The sequence below is a fragment of the Pipistrellus kuhlii genome, unplaced genomic scaffold (assembly GCF_014108245.1).
Source record: "Pipistrellus kuhlii isolate mPipKuh1 unplaced genomic scaffold, mPipKuh1.p scaffold_m20_p_6, whole genome shotgun sequence".
Classification (NCBI taxonomy): domain Eukaryota; kingdom Metazoa; phylum Chordata; class Mammalia; order Chiroptera; family Vespertilionidae; genus Pipistrellus; species Pipistrellus kuhlii.
The window spans coordinates 46,353,029-46,372,692 of record NW_023425562.1 but is presented as its reverse complement, the minus strand read 5'-3'; the positions used below and the strand labels follow the sequence as shown (position 1 = coordinate 46,372,692).

Here is a 19,664-nt window from a genome sequence, read left to right as displayed (position 1 = left end):
CTTCTTCATATCTTTCTTCTTCCGTGCATAAAAATAATTTGATGTTCTAGCATTAGAAAAAACAAAGCTTACTTCCAGAAAGCTATTAGGAACTTAAAGGGGTGTTAAAATGTGTTCATTTTACTCAGTTTTTACCCAGCTAAGTTACACCCATGTAATGGTCTTGTGCTAATGACTCTGTGTTTATTTTTCTAACAGATGTGTACATTGCAATGTTGTGTACTCTGATGTGGCCGCACTGAAGTCTCACATCCAAGGTTCTCACTGTGAAGTCTTCTACAAGTGTTCTATTTGTCCAATGGCGTTTAAGTCTGCCCCCAGCACACATTCCCATGCCTACACACAACATCCTGGCATCAAGATAGGAGAGCCAAAGTAAGTCACACTGCCTTTTGACTTGTACTCCACTACTTTGTTAGAGGAGGCAGGAGTTCCATGGAATACAACTTAAGACAAGGAAAGCGATGTCACCAGGCAGATTCTGATGCTCATAGCTCCCTAAATCTTCCAGTTCTTTCCGGGTGACATCTTTGTCCAAAATGTCCCATATTATATTTATGCTCTCGTCATCAGTTTTTAGTTAAATAAGTGAATACAAATTCTGTCTTTTTTCTTAGATAATTTTAACACGTTCTAGGAAAACTATGAAAAACTGCCATCCTTCGATGTTTTCATAGTTTCTCAAAGTATACACTTTTCATAGGAACATTTATAGGACAAAGACAGTGGTTATGGAATCTAACTTCATCGCCAGTGTATGTCCTTGATTACTAAATTTCATGTTTGCCTTAATCTCGCTTTTGGTGTTACCAATTTTTGCTTTTTGTGTGTCTTTCGTAATGAAGTGGTGCTTCAGCAGACAATTGTGGGCTCCCTGCCTGCGATAGAGGTGGCTTCAGAAAGAAGAGGGAGTATGGGCACCAGAGTCAGAATCCCACCCCCACCCACCAGCTGTGTGAATTTGAACCATCACTTACCCTTGTCTCAAACTCCATTTTTTCCCTGTTAAGGGAGGGCAATGCTTATGTCCCAGCATTTGAGGGAGGATAAAAAGAGGTTAGGTTCAAAATGCCTACCTAGCACATGGCCCCCACGTCTGGAGAGGAAGGGGGGGCTGTAGCATTAATTCCTTCCCACGGTTCCCTGCCCCCTGTATTATTATGGCAATGTGGACTTGGATGATTATGCGAGGCTAGATTGGCAGCCTCATATCTGTTGTTATGTATTTGCCAGAATTCCATAATCAAGGAAGATTTAGGGAGAAAGTATGTTGATATGCCATATTACATATATTTGGCTTTTATTATAATTTTAGTTTTGGGGAAATGTTATTGACTAAAACTACAGGAATGACTATGTTTATTAAAAACTATGATAATATGGAATTTTATTCTAATAAGACCTTCATTCTAATCTTTTTAAATTCTCAAAATGAGATAGATTGTAAATCAGGGGATCCATATACAACTTGGTGAATTTTAGTTTTCAGTGTTCAGGATAGCAAGATTTCTGGACAGTAATGTAGTCATTCCCTCCAGTGAATAAAATTTTAGATTTTTTTTTTATTCAAATAAAACCAATTCATTGCTGAAATATATATGAAATCTACATAGCTGTAGATTTCACTTGAGGGTGAGGGGAAGAGATGTGAGAGAAACATCGATCAGCTGAGGCCTAATTGGGATCAATCCCACAACCTAGGCATGTGCCATGACTGGGAATTGAACCTGAAACCTTCTGGGGTCTGGGACGATACTTAACCAACCAAGCCACCCGGACAGGCACATTACCAGATTTATAATAAGCGTTTATGTGGTGTTACTATGTGCCAGGTGCTGTCCAGTGCTCTGTCTCTTGCTCTCAATATAAGTCAGGCATGTATAAGTTGCCATATACAAGGAAACTTAGAACACGGTTTCATCTTTTCTGGGTAATTTGAGATCATTTTCAGTGTCTATTACTGGATTTTATGGTGATCCAGTTTGTGTCTGTTTGCTTTTGTGTTTTCCTTGACATCTTATAGACAGCAGTTTCTTTTTGCTGCTTTGGGCCGTCCTTTTATTTGCCAGTTCCAAATGTATGTAAGTGAGTAAACGAGAACTCCAGAGTTTAGAATTGTATAAGAATAGAGAGTTTTTGAACAAGTTCCTAATGAAGAAAACACGTGCAGAACCACGTAGTGGCAGGGTAGAGGACTTCGGAGTGGGCCATAGAGGAGTCTGAACCATGGTCCTGGGGTTCCCGGGCACTGACAGACGCCCTAGCCGAGCCTCAGTGTCCTGTGACGCGGCTGCAGCGTGAATTCCCAGGGCAGCGTGTGGTGCTCAGGACACTGCACTGCACCCAGGTGAGTTCAGTCTGTGATGGAGGAGGCTTGTGGCAGGGATTTCAGAGCTTAAAACCTTTATTCATTTGTTTCACACCCATTTCAAGAGCAGCACTCTTTTCTGGAGAGTTCTGGTTGCTACCAGTGGACTTGGGTGTGGGCATTTGGTTTTAACTTTCTATTTCTTCTTCCCTTCCTCCCTCCCCACCTGACTCTTTCTCCCCTCCTTGGTTATAGTCTAGTTCCTCTGCCATCCACTGAGCCTCATGACATCCAGGGACTAAGCACACTTTCAGGTTTGCCATTCCCACATCCCTGAGGACCCACACCCTGCATTCCTCACTGTCTCCTCACCGTACTGCACCGTTTAGATCACATGTGTCAAACACAAGGCCCTCGGGCCAAATCCGTCCCGCCAGGCCTTGCAATGTGGCCCGCACCGCGCTGTCATCACTGCACTCCACTGCGTTTCCATCACAATGACAGTTTATGACTGTTCAGTAAACCATTCGGCCCGCGATTTAGGCTGGATTTTAGATTTTTGGCCCCTTCTCTGATTGAGTTCGACACCCCTAGTTTAGATGGTCTGTGAGCACTTCCCTCCACTGCCGGGCAGACTCCATTGTGTTTGCTCCATCGTCATATTCTGTCCTCCTGTGTCTGAGGCTCCCGTGAGGTTCATCGGTTTTTCATTGCGTAATAGTTTCTGTCCTACAGGGAAAAGCTGGAAGAACACTCTGGAGAACCCCTGCGGTCCCTCCCCTCAACCCCCTACCCTCTCCCCGGATTCCCCAGTTGTCAGCATCTTCATTTCATTCATTTCGCTCCTTCTCTGTGTCTGTCTTTCTCCTGTGTAGGAATCTTGGGCTTTGTGACATAAAGATGGGAGTGTTTCCCGCCTCTGCCTCCCAGTCAAGAGTCAGAGTCCATTACGTTCCCAACCAATTCACAGAGCGCATGAAAATCTCTCTACTGGTTGAGACAGTGTCTTTTATCCAGGACTTTATATTGCACTTAATCGTCCTGTCTCATCAGCGTTCTTCCATCTGAAACAGCTGCTCATGCGCCCAGGAAGTGCACCCTGGGCTGGAATCTTCTCTGCGTCACACTGGGGACCCGCAGTGCCTGCCTGTCCTTGTCATGCTGATGTCATTACCGCATCATCTAGTGCAGCTGGTGGCACATTTCCCCTTTCTGTTTAGAGCAGTTTATGGGGCAGAATTCTGATAATACGTTAACAACCTGTTCCCTTGAAAAAAGCCCAAGTAAATGATTCTCTGTTTTTACTTTCTTTGCTGTTAAGTAAAAGGCAACAAATGAAACCAAACAAACCTGTACTCCAAAGGGAATGGAGCATATATAAAATGAGCTATGCCATTTGTCATGAAGTAGTTATTTCCAAAAGTAAGAATAGAATCCTGAGAAAATTCTTAGCTTACATAGTCATCTTACTTCTTTTCTTCAGGCTGTTTTTTCCCTTATTGCTGTGTGCTAATTACAGAAACACCAGGAAATACAGATAAGCAGAACAATGAAAGGAATACGGGTACTGCCATCCAGCAGAGATGATGGTAGATATATGCCTTCTGTTCTTTTTCTACATCCCCTTAAAAAGTGCAGCCACATCATACATACTTCTTTTACCGGTCATTTTAATTTTCATGAAAATCTTTCCATGTCATTGCATGGAAAGATAATCTGCAACATAATCTCAACATTTTTACACAATTGCTCTTATTTACTAGACTGTTTAAAATTCCAAGCTATTCAGACAGTGAGGGAATGATCATTTTTGTCACGTCTGGTGAAGTTAATGATGACACATTGGTGTACCACCTTGAAGCAGTCTGGTGAAGTTGTGTCTGACCTTAAAAACTGCCCCTGTCCCAATCACAGGTTCTTGTACTCTGTGCCAAACTAACATGTCAAGGCCTTGTAAAAACATGTCATAAATTTAATGGGAGGAAGAAAAGAGTTAAATCTGTAATTTTTGGACAAAGACTTGCAGAGTGAGGGTGGAGGGTACATGAGAAGTGCTGGGTTGAAAAGGCCCTGAGAGGAAAGACAAGTGGATACAAGAGGCATTCCTTTCTTAAGCTTTCCTGCTGAAACATTAAGCGAAACCTCAGCATTCCCTTTTCATCTCTTTCATCTTCAGTCACTGTTTCTCTGCCATTTTTCAAAGCTGCTCCCTAAGATTTTGCGCCTTTTCTCATCATGCTTCAAGGGAGACAGAGGTCTTCCAGGGCCTCCCCTGAGGACCAGGGTGACTTGGAACAGTGGGCGACCTACTGTGGGCAGGGGTATTCACAGGGACCCGTCAAATTCACCGGAAGCGAAGGTTGTGGCCCGGAGTCTAGGAACATTCACTGCTCTAGACAGCTCTGGCCTGAGCCTCTGAGGGAGGTGTCATCGGATAGAATGTATTATGTCCTGAAGGTAAGGTGCATAACTAAGGTGCATAACTAACCTAAGGAGGCTGCTTGGTGGTAACATGAGGTACGGAGATCTATTGTAGTGGACAGTCAGTATTTTAAGCCAGTGAAAGCCCAGCACACACTCAGGTGTTGCAGTGTGGATTTTCTTTTCTGTGGGGCTTTCTTTGTTAAGAACAGAATGTTGACATTCAAGTGTAAGACTGCTATTAAGTCCAGGTGAAAACTTGGCACAAGTGACAGCTTGAGCTGTTATGGGGCTGTTATGGGAGTGGGCCTGCTTACTGCATTCCTCAAAATCCTTTTCAGGTTAGGGTACCACCATTGAGCAGCATTCCTTGTCTGATCTTTAAAAAAAAAAAAAAAAATGGTGATTTTGCTTAGTGTTAACTGCCAAGTGGAGACCTTATGAAAACCTGTCCATTGTAGATCTGTAAGTCCTAAATGGTCATTCACTTAGACGTCTAAGCAACTGTGCCCAAGTCCTTGCCCAAAATACTAAGATTGATCTGCATTTGAGTGATGTCAGTTGCCTTCAAAGGTTTATTTCAATGCTAACCTGTTTTGTTCTTACCGTGTTTATGTGTTCTCATTGCTGCTGCCTCCGGAAGTCTTGAGATGAGATGAAAGTTCCTTTGGTTTGAGCGGTGGGGGCTGACTGACGTGTCCATGCACTTCTCTGTTTTAGAATAATATATAAGTGTTCCATGTGCGACACCGTATTTACCCTGCAAACCCTGTTGTATCGCCACTTTGACCAACACATCGAAAACCAGAAGGTGTCTGTTTTCAAGTGTCCAGACTGTTCTCTTTTATATGCACAGAAGCAACTCATGATGGACCATATCAAGGTGTGTGCGTCTCTCTCGTGTCTTTTAAATGAATCCCAGATCCATCCATTGGTCCTAAGTCACGGGTGAGCAGCAGATTACGATAAGGCATGTGGGCTGTCAAGGGAAGGGATGGATGCTGGTCGATGGTAATGAGCAATGTACATGTTCACTCCAGTGAAGGGTACTTTTATCCCCAAGGCCTGATCTGCAGACCATGAAAGGTCAACACAAAGTAACAAATGCATGCACGGATTTTAAAATCATAATAAAGTGATAGGGTTCTCTTTTTCTATAGGTGAAAATGATGACTGTGAAGTTCACTTTTTTAGGAAACTTGGTGTGGTAGAGGATTTAGAAATAGAAAGGGACTGACAGATTGTCTGATATGTATAAATATTGATGTATTTTGAAAAATGAAGGTTTTTTCCCTTGAAATTAAGCGACTAAATTTGCATTATAATTGATGCTCCTGCATCTTTAGTCTCTTTTTCCCCTTCTATCAAGGTTGCATGTAAGTTGACTATGAAATGTCCAGGATACAGCACAGGGCTGTAGCACCTGGTGGTATTCAGTTAGTGAAATGAATAAATGTCCAACTTAGACGACTTACTCTTAACCCCTAAAGGGGACACTTAAATCTCTTTACAGCCTTTTAAGCTCACAAAGGCCTGAGCTTGGTCCTAGCCTCTTAGCTGTCCATTGGTAGGTAAAATAAGTTTATTCCTATGTGAGTGGGAGAAAATATATATTACCTCTGAGATTAAAGTGATTTTAACTGTTTTTAAAAATTTAATTCAATATTATCATGAATTCAATCTCTTTCTCCTTAGTTTTTCTCTGTTTTAATTCATTACACAAAAAGGTCCATTTATTAAAAGAACAAATTAAGTCTAAATTAGTTTAGTCTCACTTTAAAGTTTAGTTAAATGAATGGACAATTAAGCCTTGAAATTTCCCATGTTTCATATATGTGAGCATAGTGCCTATTGCACAGGACTTCATGTCTGCATGAGTCTGCGCACTAGAGGCCAGGCGAAGGCAGTGGTGGTGTGACATATTCTTAGGGCCAAGAAAGCGCATGGGCTAGGTGGTGTGTTTCATCACTCTCACTTGAAGTACAGTGCACTCCTCATAAGATATTTAAATTTTTTGCTAAATTTATAAAACTGTCTTGACAGTGCATAATGAATGATCAGGGGAAACTAAAAACTGCTAAAAAAAAAAATAAAATAAAATGTAGAGACATTGGGATTAGACCCAGATATTTTAATATATTATATGGGGGAGGGGACGCAAAGGAAAGCTACTCCTTAAAAGACTTTTAAGGTATTTGCTTTCTGGAAGTCACCTTTACACCTGGAAGTGGGTCATCGATTTGGTGGCTAGGGTCTCCCCTTGTGTGAATAGTGAACTTGGAGGAATACAAGGTCCCAAGAAATGGAGGCTGATGAGGAGTGGTAGAATCTGTGGCCACAGGAGGAAAGCATTGTTTTTATTCAACCCAACTTTTATAGGACATGATATGAAAATAGTGGGAGTGAACACTCACTCATTGGTCTCATTTCAAGTATGTTCTGTGCACTTGAAATCCTGCCCCGCCTCGGTGTGCTTGGGATGGGTGAGAATGAAAATCAAGCTTTAGGGGCAGCCTGTTTTTGTTATTTTTAAGATATGTACCTAGCTCTTGTGGATTTATTTTCATTGCCCAATGCCCGTGATGGTCAGTCTGTCATGAGGAAGACGTTGGGAGGAGTCGCACAGGAGCAGAGTTTTCCCACATGCCTTTCAAGGCAGGTCTCTAGCTGCCCAGTCTAACCCAGTGCTTGCCACTTCTTAGTTCCAGTGAAATGCAGATTTATTCCACGTTGGCATTTACGTTCAAAGGCAACTTTGAAGTTACAGTATTCATCTTATTTATTGTGACTGGAGCTAAGGAAAAATCAACTCTGAAAGAATTAAAGTCATATTTTTGTTATTGAAATTTTTGTTTTAAATAATCTGATTTTCACTTACCATTGCTCTCTTGTTATAGCAGAAGTTTTTGCTGCTTTTCTGTAATTTCTATAGCACCATAAGATTATTTTATAAAGGAATACTTTAATACTTCCTTCAACTTCTCAGTAAAAATGCATTTGCCTAGAAATGTAGGGAAAGCTTATTAGGTCTTGGATGTAGTTTGGGGATGTAAAATGGTTAACAGAGTTAAAATAGGGCTTCTGTTTTGTAAAAAACCGGAAGCCTCTGCCCTGCATGGTGGAAAGGAAGCAAAGCACAGTGTTAGGGAGTCTAGACATCCCGTCTCACCCCAGGTTTCTCTTTGCCAAGGAGTGTGGGATATGCCGCTTAGGCCCCTGTGACCGGGTGGACCTGTAACCTCAGCTCAGGAGAAAGTTATAGAACCCCTTTCCCTCTGGGGTGAGCAGAACTGAGGAAGGCCGGCTACTTCTTGGCTCTCTTTAGGGAAGACCCGGCCTGAGAACGTAAGCAGGAGTCCTGCCTGCACTGGAGGGCCTCAGAGGACAACCCCCCGCCCTGTCTTTCTGTAGCCAACAACTTGGAGGCTGGCCACAGCCTGGCCACTGTTGTAAGGAGAGGCTGGAGGCAAAGAGAAACTTCAGGGACGCATGGGCTGGTGCGCTTCCTTTGTTCTTGCTCCATGCTTCTAGAACACAAACAAGACAAAAAGCAATGGGAGCCAGTCTTCAGAATCAAACGCACTCGTTTTACCCCAGTAGAACTTGAAATCCTGAGCATTTAACTGAAGATAGCTGTTGAAGATAATGAGGATAAACAGCTAAGCAGTTTAAGAAGGCTTTTTGAGTATCTACTGTGTATAGTTAGTTCACAAGTCTGCTATCAGGAAGAAAGGATAGATCTAGACAGGGTGCACAGAGATTAGAATTGCCCCCGAACTCCAGCAAACCCCTCAACCATTACAAGTGTTCCAAGAATATGAAAGGGAGGAGAAGGGTTTGCTGTTAGCATACGGGTCTTAGGTATTTGTTAAAGTTGGTTAAGTGAGGGTCTCGAACACCTACCAGTATGTGAAAGTGAAATGTTCTTTCCCAGACGTGCTCTGTTACAGGGAAGACCCCCTGTGCTGACTGGGTGTGTCAGGAATAATCTGGATTCAGTACCGAAGTCCTTCTTTAAAGAGTTTTAGAATGGCATAAGCAAATAACTTTTCAAAAATAGTTTTGAACTAGAAATGCATATTTCGTTGACATACAAATACTACTACTTTATCTTTTTAGAGCATTATTCTGCTTAGGTTTTCTTCTTGATATGTGACTATTTCTGAGTGAATGTAAATCACATGTAAACGTCCTATGCATTGAGATAACCCACATGCGCTCTCTTAGTGGTGTGATTTGTGATAGATATTTCTTCTCTTTTTGTGACATAGTCTATGCATGGATCGTTGAAAAGTATTGAAGGGCCTCCAAACTTGGGTATAAACTTGCCTTTGAGCATTAAGCCCACAACTCAAAATTCAGCAAATCAAATCAAGGAGGACGTCAGATCCATGAACGGGAAAGAGAAATTGGAAAATAAATCCCCATCTCCTGTGAAGAAACCAATGGACCCCAAGAAAATGGCCATCCTCGGGTGGACGTGTTGGGAGTGTGACCGCCTGTTCACGCAAAGAGATCTTTACATTTCCCACGTGAGGAAGGAGCACGGGAAGGTACGCGTGAAAGCCCCACCCCCACCCCCGCCCCCTTGGTGTAAGGAAGCGCACCCACCCACAGACCTCCAGGACTTGGGTTCTTGGCTTGCCTCTGTCAGTAAGTAGTAGGGTGACCTCAAAAATCACTCAGTGTCTCTCAGCCTCGGTTTCTTTATCTACAAAAGGGGCATATTTAAGCCCTTCCAATCCTGTTCTGGATTTTGCTAATAATTTCCATTACTTTTACCCACCAAGGCTGGCAGTGAGCTATCCACCACATTGGTGAGGAAACTGAGAACAAAGGTGTGAATTTACCTTTTAGCCCCATGACAAATACGGAAGAAAACAGGAGGGAAGGAAGTGGATGTTTTGAAAACTGCTAGTAGCATTTTATGACTTACGTGATTATTTCTCGAGTTTGGTAGTAGGAAGAGGGATCTCATCCGTAAAGTATCTAGGAGAAGCTCTGGAACTCAAAAATCACTGATAAATCTGAATTGCAATATGTATATTTTTTCTCTTTTTAAAATAATAAATACACATTTCCAAGTATTAAATTTTTAAAAAAATGCTCATTGTTAGACTTGAACTAAATATTATTATGATCTTCTCAAAGTTGGTTTATTCTGGTCAGGATTCAGAGAGAGTCTGCTTTACATCGGCTGTTATATAACTTAAATGTCTCTTATTCTATAGCAATTTTATTTTATTTTTTAATGTGCTGTTGAGTTGTTAAGAAAATTGCGTATATGTCACCCGAGTTTCTGAATTTGGGTAATGGCTTCCTTTTGATACTGTTTGACTTGTTTCTCTTTATCCCATAGTTTCTAGAAATTTAATTAGATTCAGGTTGAATTTTTATGTAGGAATACGTCACAGGTGCTGTATTCTTTATGTATTGCACCCACAGGTACATAGTACCAGCTTGTCCCACTGGTGATTCTAAGATTGATTAGTGGCTTCAGAGACATTACACTGTAAAGAAAGAAACCATTTTACTACTTTAACTTAAACCAATAAACCCACATAGTTAGTTGACCTTGGGGAACCTGTGTAAAGAGCACCTAAGAATTGGTTTGTAATTAGAATGTAAAGATCCCTGTCACATTAAGCGCTTTAAGCATTGCTTTGTAATCTCATTTGTTGAAATCATTTATTAGAACTACTCATGAAGCTACCGTTTTACTACGTCAATCACAGTGATCATAAATGGCATAAAAATGTTTTTATTACATTTGGTCTAACTGTACTTAATTCAATATCTCTTCATATAAAAATGTGTTGCTTATAGAATATATATGGCATTAATAGCCCATGGTTTATTTCGTCATTTCAACTTCAGACTCTAAATAGGCCAGAGCATCTCAGAACTTGGGTTGTAAGCATTAGGCAGTTTTTGAGGGTCAATGCATAATAAGCCATCTATGTAAATACCAGTAGTTATTTTACAGCCGATGTGTTGATGATCCTAGAAGTCTTTCCTTGGCACCCAAACCGATTTCACAAATGTTACAACAGGAACAGATTTATTAGCCAGCATCCAGTCTTTGCATCTCTTGTACATTTGAGACTTCTGTCACGGTCTTAGACTTTTCAGAATTCTTTTGTTTCTTTATTTTTTTCTCCCAAACTGTCTTTATCTTATACATATGACAATTACTGGATCTAGACTATAAGATGAAATGTAACACTAAGTTAAACTCTTTGCTTTGGATGGCAGCATGGCACCCGCCCGGACCTGGATGTGTGTGCGCCACACGCTGTGCGGCCATTCATCGCACAGGAAATGTTTGGCTTAGTAGGATTTTAGGATTAGCTTTGAAGAAGTTGGGACCCTGCCTTTTGGAATAAGGCACATCAGATTAGATTACAGTTTCACATTTGGTTCACATGGCCTTCTGAAAGAACTAAAGGGAGGCGGGGGAGGGAAGGCAGTGTCTTTTTCAATGAGCTGGTGAACTGAAAAGAATGTTGGTTAAACATGAGTTAGAATCTAGCCTGTGAGTTCTGCCACGCTGAGCCAGTCTGGAACATCCGCCTCCACACACCTACCTGCAGACATACTTGTATCTCTTCCCATTCTTTCTTCTTCCCTCCTGTCAGAATGCATGTGTCACCTCTCTAAACTTCAAATCTGCACTTAGTCTTTCCTCCTCCTCCCCAACAGCCAAGCAAGCACTTTCCCACTTCCACTTCCTCCTGATCGGACCACCGTTGGGTTTCAGGTTCACCTTTGTCAACAAGCTCACCTCACCTATGACCTCATTGTTGAGTCCAAGGGAAATATTTTGGACTTGACCTCTACTGACTCCACTGCACTATTTCACACAACTGGCAGGTCTTCCTAAAAGCATTTTCTACCCTAAGTGTTGAACACTACACTCTACTGGGTTTTTCATGGTTTCTGTCCTGGAAACATTTGTCTCTCTGGGGAATTTCAGTTACTCTCATAACTTCACTTCTCATGTAAATGTGCAGATAACTTCCAAGTCTGTCTCCAGCTGTGTTTTCTTACCTGCATTCCATTCTCTGGAATCTTGCTGCTTATCAAGTGCTTCAGCTTCTTGGATCACTCACAGAAGCCTGAGTCCTGCCCAATAAGGAACCCACACCCCCGGCCCCCAAGCTTCTGCAGTCAAGAGCTTGGTATCCCACCTGACATGGTGGTTCCTTCCTTCCCTCTCCCCATCCATTCACTTACTCCCCTTTACCTCACTCATTTATCGTTGTTCTTGCCTGGATTGTTGTCCTCACTGTATCCCCAAAGAGGTTTTTAAAAATATATTGTATTGATTTTTACAGAGAGGAAGGGATAGAGATAGAGAGCTAGAAACGTCTCGATGAGAGAGAAACATGGACCAGCTGCCTCTTGCACACCCCCTACTGGGGATGTGCCCGCAATCGAGGTACATGCCCTTGACCGGAATCGAACCCGGGACCTTTCAGTCCGCAGACCGATGCTCTACCACTGAGCCAAACCGGTTTCGGCCCGAAAGAGGTTTTTAAAGTGCAGTTCTGATTGTGTAAAATGTAAAACAGAGTGATCCCTGTTGCCCACAGAGTGGTCCAGTGGCTTCCTGGCTGCCTTCTCTGATCTACTCTTTTTTCTAGTCATATCTTTTCATTTCTCAGGAGGCTAACTTATCTGAACCCTTCAGGTGTCAGCCTTGACATCAAGAAAGCTTGTTTCCCTCAGACTGAATCAGGCCTCTTCCTGCATTTTCCGTGGCAGCGTGTGCTGCCTACCAGGAATATGTGCTTGCAGCTCTGCAGGGGCCTCTCCCATTAGACACTTGAGGCTTTCTTCCTCTCTTCAGTTCTCACCATAAAGTCTCTGGGAGCTTCTCCCTAGCACATAGTAAGCCTACCCATATCTCTTGAATTGGTGTGTTCAGCATGGGTGCTGATTTGGAAGACATGCAGCGTAATTTCCTCTTCTTTTTAAAAATGGGAGTCATACATGCTTTATTGAGCTCACAGTGTCCTCTGCTGTAGGTACAGGATCTAGGGAACTGCGTGTGAAGTGATAAACAGTTTCCAGACAGTCCTTCGGTGTTTAAAATGAACGAGAAGTATTTATGAAACAGGCTACACACAGTAAGGGATTTGAAATGTATTTGGCTCAGTGCCTCTGGAGAGCCTAATTGTTTGCTTCACCAGGCTGGAAGTTGTTGGAAAGATCTGGTTTTACTGGGTCACCGAGGGAAATATCTCTATTGTGACAGTATGTGAATGTTCTGAGCCAGTGAGCTAGAGAGGTATACCAATGGATGGTTTTGGTGCCTTGTGCTAAATCGGAAGGTGATGATGACAATGATGATGACAGGTTGGCGAACGCTGATTGAGGGCTTGCCACGTGGCATGCATGCACTGTTTATTATCTCATCTATCCATCACACAGGCTCAGGAGGTACATGCCGTGCCTAATCCCATTTTATAGACAAGGAAAGGAAGTTTAAGAAAGGTTCAGTAATTTATTACCCCAGGTTCTGCAACTGGTAACTGGCAGACGTGGATTCAATCCAGACTCCTCAAACGCTCTACTGAATAGTCTGCTCTTTGCAGAGCAGAAAAGCTTAGTATTTCAAAGATTGCTTAATTTTATTCTCATTGAATTTTTCAGTGTGGAATTGGAACAGTTAGCAAATACTAGTATGACTTTCCATCTATCGTCACTTTGATTGATTAAGGTTATGGTCAGTGTTGGTTAAAATTGTTTATGCTGTCATCAAATGAACGAATGTGTGTTTGTAGTTTTGGGAGGATGTTGAGTGTAACAGCCTTATATTCTTCACTGGGACCTGCCGCCTTGCTGGAGAGTTGCAGTTGTAGCTAATAGGGCTTTGCTGTTGCTAATTTACCGTCGGTCTCCCTGTGCAGTTACGGATGCTTTGGAGAGGCTCAGGCGGCTTAGCCGCTGCCTGGGACGACTTTGGGGCTGGCTGTCGCTGGAGCTGGCTCCCTGGGGCACAGAGGCTCTTCCTGCAGGACTTTCAGAGAATTCTAGGGAAACACTCAAGAGCGAGGCTCCCGGCTGACTCCAGGTGTTCTCAGTCAGTGCTGCGGAGTGAATGCACCACAGTGCTGGTGAGCCAGGCTTTTTCAGATGGACAGTATGGCCAGTTAGGCTCACCTCTTTTTTGTAACCAAAGATCACAGCTCACTTTTACCTTGCTGCTGGCAGACAGGAGCCTTTGGCCTGAATGACAGCCCAAAGGGACTGGGTCAGCACAGACTGGTTAAACAGGTATTAGGAGATCAGTTAACATGCTAGCGCTACAGATGCCAGGTGTGTCTTGCTCCTGTGGCTCTGCAGTTAGGCCTCCCCAGGTGAGTGAGCAGTAGCTGGCTAGAGCCGGAGGCAGTGAGGAATGTGTTTACAGACAACACGCAGGCTTTTGCTGTGAGTGCGTGCCCCCCCCCCCGGGACTGCTGGAAGACTCTTCCCAATGGGCCCTTTCTGTTTATCTCTCACATGGACCTCGGCCTCAGGAGGTAGAGACTCCCCTGATGCTGGTCTGGTGCCATAGCCAGGAGAAATAGGAGACTTGGCTGCCGTCGCTGTCTGCTTTGGGTGAATGTACTCAGACTTGCTGGCTTAAGAATATTCTTATTAAAAACATTGCCTACAGCCAGCGACTGACCTCCTTGCTTTCACTGTCACAGTTTTCCTCCTCTCTGCTTCCACTGTCAGTGGCTGCCGTGGGTCTAGCTCCTTTTCTCCCTCTTCCCCTTCACTTCTCATTTGTTGGAGGTTGCATTTTGTTGACTCCTCGTGTTGCTGAGAACTGGAAGCTTGCCTTCTGGCAGAATCTTGGCCTCTCCCTGTTTTCTGCCCCAGACCCAGACCGATGCCCCCAAAGCTTGTTACCTGTCAAGCCTCATTCCCTGGCTGTTCCCAGGCTCTCTCCTGGTGTGGCCTCCCTGGCAGGTGGAGTGTAGATCCTCTGGGGCAGAGGGAGGAGGAGGAAAGTAGCTTCTTTTATGACGCAGAGAACCCAGGTTTATGTGGGATTAGGTTCCTTCATTCATTGGGTGCTGAAATCTCACCAGGTAGTATCGGTCTAATTTCATAGTTCTGTTATTGCATGGGTAGGCTTTTATGTACTTGCCCAGGAATGCAACATTAATTTATAATTTCTTTAGGAAAATATGTTCTAAATCCAACTGGCAGATCAGGTTTTTAGATTTTAAGAATTTAACACATGATTGTGTCTGTAAGTTAGTATTACCCCAAAGCCCCCCAAAACCAGACAATAATTTTACATGCCACAAGTGGGGATGTGAAAGAATTAAGGCCATTCTGGCCGAGGCTGACTTAATAGGGAATTGTAATATCGACAACACTGGAAGGCACCTGAGGTTTCAAATTCCCGCTCAGCTCACAGGTGGGAAAACCTCAGACCCTGAAGGATTGCAGGCCTTTTCCAGAATTCAATCCTGCGCCAAAGGCTGCCTCAGAACCCAGAGGCCTCCCCTCTGTCTTAGGGTCAGGTGTGGGTTCTCCAGCAGTCACCCCAAGTTACGAGTGGGAACAAACTCCTGTTTGGCAGGAGAAGAGCGGAGCCTGGTTTGAGCCTGGAGCAAGGCAGAAGATTCAGTCATTAACACAGCATGGCCACGTGAATGCCCGCTGGGTACTGCATGGTCTGCAAATAAGGAGTTAGAAGGTTGTCAGGAAGAAAGAGGCTCTGTCCTTCATATCCACTCGAAGCCAAGCAATTGCAAAACTAATATCAATACTAAGACAAGAGGGACTCTGCCAGAGTCGTCTGAGTGATTCTCCCCCGGTGGATAGGCCGGGCCAGGCTGGCTCCCTGGTAACTCTCGTGGTATCACGTGCTTCACACCTTCAGGCCATTAATTAACACGGTTTATTTAGACAGCTGGGACATTACTATGTCACTCAGGACTGCCATCAGTCAGTTTTAAGCTTAGTTGTTTTTTTTTTATATTTGTGCTTGCTTGTTTTTTTAAAGTTATAAGCTTCCTTATAGATCATCCATGATTATCTTTGAAAGGACCGACTAGTTCTTTTGTCTTGATTTGTGGAACTATACTACAAAGAGTCTACTTAGGTCTTCAGTCAGTATATTTTAGTTTTTTATTCTGTAGCAGTATTTTCCATTTTATAAAATAGGGGTTGTAGGAAAAAATCTTTTCCAATGACTTCATTTTCTTAGATTGCTTTTTAATTAAAAAAAGCACAAGGGTCATATTAAAAATCACATGAGAAGAAAAAACATTCTGTGTATTCCTTCCCTCCTTGACACCCTGGCAGACATTTCTGAGACTCACGGCCAGGATCCCGTCAGCTTCGTTAGGAAGCCAGGCCTTCTTTCCGAACTTGCCTTTTTCCCGTTACTGGACACCTTCCTGTCCCGGTTTAGCCTTTCATTATGGTGCATTGATTATAGTTCTGTGTGTCACCAAATGGCACGGACAGCGACAGCTGGTCCTCAGGACATGTTCTGAGCATGTCCTTTTACTTAGCTTGATTACCTCCTTTGTTTAGATTTGGTTTTGAAGGATGGAGACTTGCCTCTGTTTTCTTTTCTTTTTTAAATTTCTTTATTGATTAAGGTATTACATATGTGTCTGTTTTCTAAAGAATATGAGAGAATGGTCTGAACTATAGTTGATAGCCAAGCTAAGTCATTAATGTTTTTGTAAATAATTTGTTGAAACAAGGCCACGCCCATTCGTTTACACATCCTTGTTTTCGGCTGCTTTTGAACTACAAGGTGGAGGGAGTAGTTGCAGCAGGGACTTTATGGTCTGCAAAGCCTAAAATATTTACAATCTGGCCCTTTCCAGAAAAAAGTCTGCCAACCACTGTGTTTAAATATTTCCCCAAAAACTCTCAGTTCTAATTTGTAGGAACTTGGATCATTTAGTACTAAAATCATTTAGTATTTTTCTTGGTGCTTTCACACGTGTGTAAGTTGAGTTTCCTATTCTGTGCTCGTCTATATACCCATTTATTTATATATTCCTGGATGTAGTGAGACAGGAACTGGAAAAATCTCACTAGTGTCCTAGGTATTAAGTTCTTTCAGTAAGAACTTTCAAATTTATGTACACAGTATTCCAGACTTCAGGGGAAGGCTAACTGCCTGTGTGCAAAAGACCATTTTCTAAGAGAGCATAGGTGGGTTAGGTGAGCAGCTCTATTTCTTAAGATTTACTATCTATAACTATAGGGGATATTTACATAAAGGGAGTGGAAGCTTTACAGTTTTGAGGGCACATACTGACTATTCCGAATCTAACATAAAAATAGAAACTGGAGGGGAGAAACCAAGATGGCGGCATAGGTAAATACCTGAACTGCTGCCTTGCACAACAATTTCAAAACTACAACTAAAAGACAAAACGGACATTATCCAGGAAGGCTGGATGAGTAGAAATTCTACAACTAGAAGGAAAGAAAGAAGGACACTGAGACTCAAAGGAGATGTGGAAGGCATCGGTACAGAGGTGTATGCTCATGGAGAGGGCTGACAACTGAGTACGTGGCTGGCTTTTTCAAGCTGGAGGGAGACAAAAGCTCCTGACTGCTCTGAACTCCAGTTCCAGGCGAGACTCTGGGGACCCAGACTTATATGGGGAGAAACTGGACTGTCTGGCAGCAGGCAAAACTTAAGGGCGGCTTTTTCTCAGAGGTGCTTGCAGCGATTACTGCAGGACACTGAGACCCAGAGGCCTCTTAGGGCAGAGCTGACAGGAAGCAATTGCTGTTTGCTCCTACCTGAGATCCCGCCCCATGAAGCCATTGCTGTTTACTCCGCCCTGAGACTCTCACCCATCCAAGCTGAGTGCAGAGGCTTTTGCATATGAATGGCCTGGTCCTTTGAATTCTAAACTTACCTAACAAACTGCAGCTGAGTCAATGAGACCCAGAACATCCAAAAGAAGGCCCAAAGCCCTGCAGCAGCTTGCATTGCTTCACAGCTGGGCCTCATCTGGGCACCTCCATATCCAAAACAAAGAAGAGAAATCTGCAGATCTCTCCATAGTTCCTGCTGGATGGCTTCATGCAGAGGCTAAATTAGCACCTCCTTGGAAATTCAAGAGCTAGTGTACCCAGGGATCAGAGTAGGACCATCCATATTACAACTCCTCAGATCCATAAGGGACACACTCAGAGGGAAGACTCAGTGAGCACGAAAGCCCCACGGAAGCAAGTATTGCCTCATAAGGATGTCTCCAGCACAGAAGTTCTCCCAGTGTAGGCACAGCTGATCCTCACAGCCAATTGGCCTGGCAGTCAATTCCTCCCAGTAATACCAATAACAATCAAGGCTTAACTACAACAAGACTATGCACACAGCCCACAAAGAGGTGCACCAAGAATGTCCACCTCAGGTAACTGGAGAGGCTGAGCCACTGGGCCCTGTAGAACACCTAGCACACAAAGCCACTATCAACTTAGGGAAGCAGCCAAAATGCAGAGACAAAGAAACAGGTTACAAATGAAAGAAATGGAGGAAAGCAAACAAATGGATATAGAGTTCAAAACCATGGCTATAAGGCTTTTCGAGAATTTTCTAGAAAAGGCTGATAAATTTAGTGAGACCCTCGAGGATATGAAAAGGACCAACTAGAAATTAAGCCTACACTGACTGAAATTATTTTTTATTTCAAACAAGAGGAATCCAAAGAGGACCACACCAAGACACATCATAATTAAAATGCCAAGAGCAAAAGACAGAAAGATTATTAAAAGCAGCAAGAGAAAAACAGTTATTTACTTAGAAGGGAGCACCCATATGACTGTCAGCTGATTTCTCAACAGAAACTATGCAGGCCAGAGGGAGTGGCAAGAAATATTCAAAGTGATGAATAACAAGAACCTACAACCAAGATTACTCTGCCCAGCAAAGCTATCATTCAGAATTGAAGTGCAGATAAAGAGCTTCACAGATAAGAAAAAGCTAAAGGAGTTCATCATAGCCAAACCAGAATTATATGAAATGCTGAAAGGTATTCTTTAAGAAGAGAAAGAAGAAGAAAAAGGTAAAGATAAAAGTTATGAACAACAAATACATATCTATCAACAAGTGAATCTAAAAATCAAGTAAATAAGAAATCTGATGAACAGAATAAGCTGGTGAATATAATAGAATCAGGGGCATAGGAAGAGAGTTGACTGACAATTCGCAGTAGGGAGAAGGGGTGTGGGGTTGCGGTAACAGACGACAAAAATTCTACACTTATGGATGAGGACAGTGGGGGGGGGGGCGGGTAAGGGTAGAGGGTGGGGTGGAAACCAGGTGGAGAGTTGGAGGGCGGGGAAGGAGGAACAGTTGTAATAATCTGAACAATAAAGATTTATTTTATAAAAATAGAAAGTGAAACACCTGTGAAACATTTCTTTTTAAATTTATCCTGGTGAGAGTTTCAAGAATTCTCAGAATGAAAATTATACCTTGTATCTATTGAATAGCTATGCTAATGATGTTGCCTGTTTCTTCAGTGAATTTCTTTTTAAAAAATTAACTTTGTTGAGTTATAATTTATAGGCACTCAGCTCATTTTTATCCTGTAGGAAAGCTGAGACAGACTATTGTTTTTTTTTAACATGTTCATGTTTTCAGTCTATACTTTCTTTCATCTGTCAGCTGCTTGAATATTACAGGAATAATGTGTGCAATTATGATACTCTTTAGAACAGTCCATTCATTCATACTTAGGAAATATTTAACTTTTAACCATGTTTGTTCTTTTGTATGTACATTTCTTTTATTCTATAAATATCAGTTTGCTGTGGAGTACAAATAAAATATAAAATATAATTCTTGCCTTGAAAGTGATTACAAACGGATAGAAGAAAAAAAAAGCATAAAAAATGTAAAAGTAAAACTAGTAGGAATTTGGGTATAAAGCCTGAGTCTTGG

At 42.5% G+C, this 19,664-nt stretch overlaps 1 protein-coding gene across 19 annotated transcripts in view; it reads left to right on the top strand.

Annotated features, from left to right (window-relative positions):
- ZNF532 (zinc finger protein 532) overlaps window positions 1-19,664 on the top strand; it is a 92,781-nt gene that overhangs the window by 57,849 nt on the left and 15,268 nt on the right. For 13 of the 19 annotated variants that reach the window (XM_045574814.1, XM_045574812.1, XM_045574805.1 and 10 more), the window contains 3 exons: window positions 199-375; window positions 5,450-5,612; window positions 9,001-9,285. The exons of 1 other annotated variant lie outside the window; for it this stretch is intronic. In XM_045574814.1, the coding sequence (XP_045430770.1) occupies window positions 199-375; window positions 5,450-5,612; window positions 9,001-9,285 (625 nt within the window). Of the gene's footprint in view, window positions 1-198; window positions 376-5,449; window positions 5,613-9,000; window positions 9,286-9,519; window positions 9,589-19,664 lie in introns of those variants that run through there. 5 more of the 19 variants (XM_036419425.2, XM_036419430.2, XM_045574817.1 and 2 more) reach the window with 4 other exon arrangements.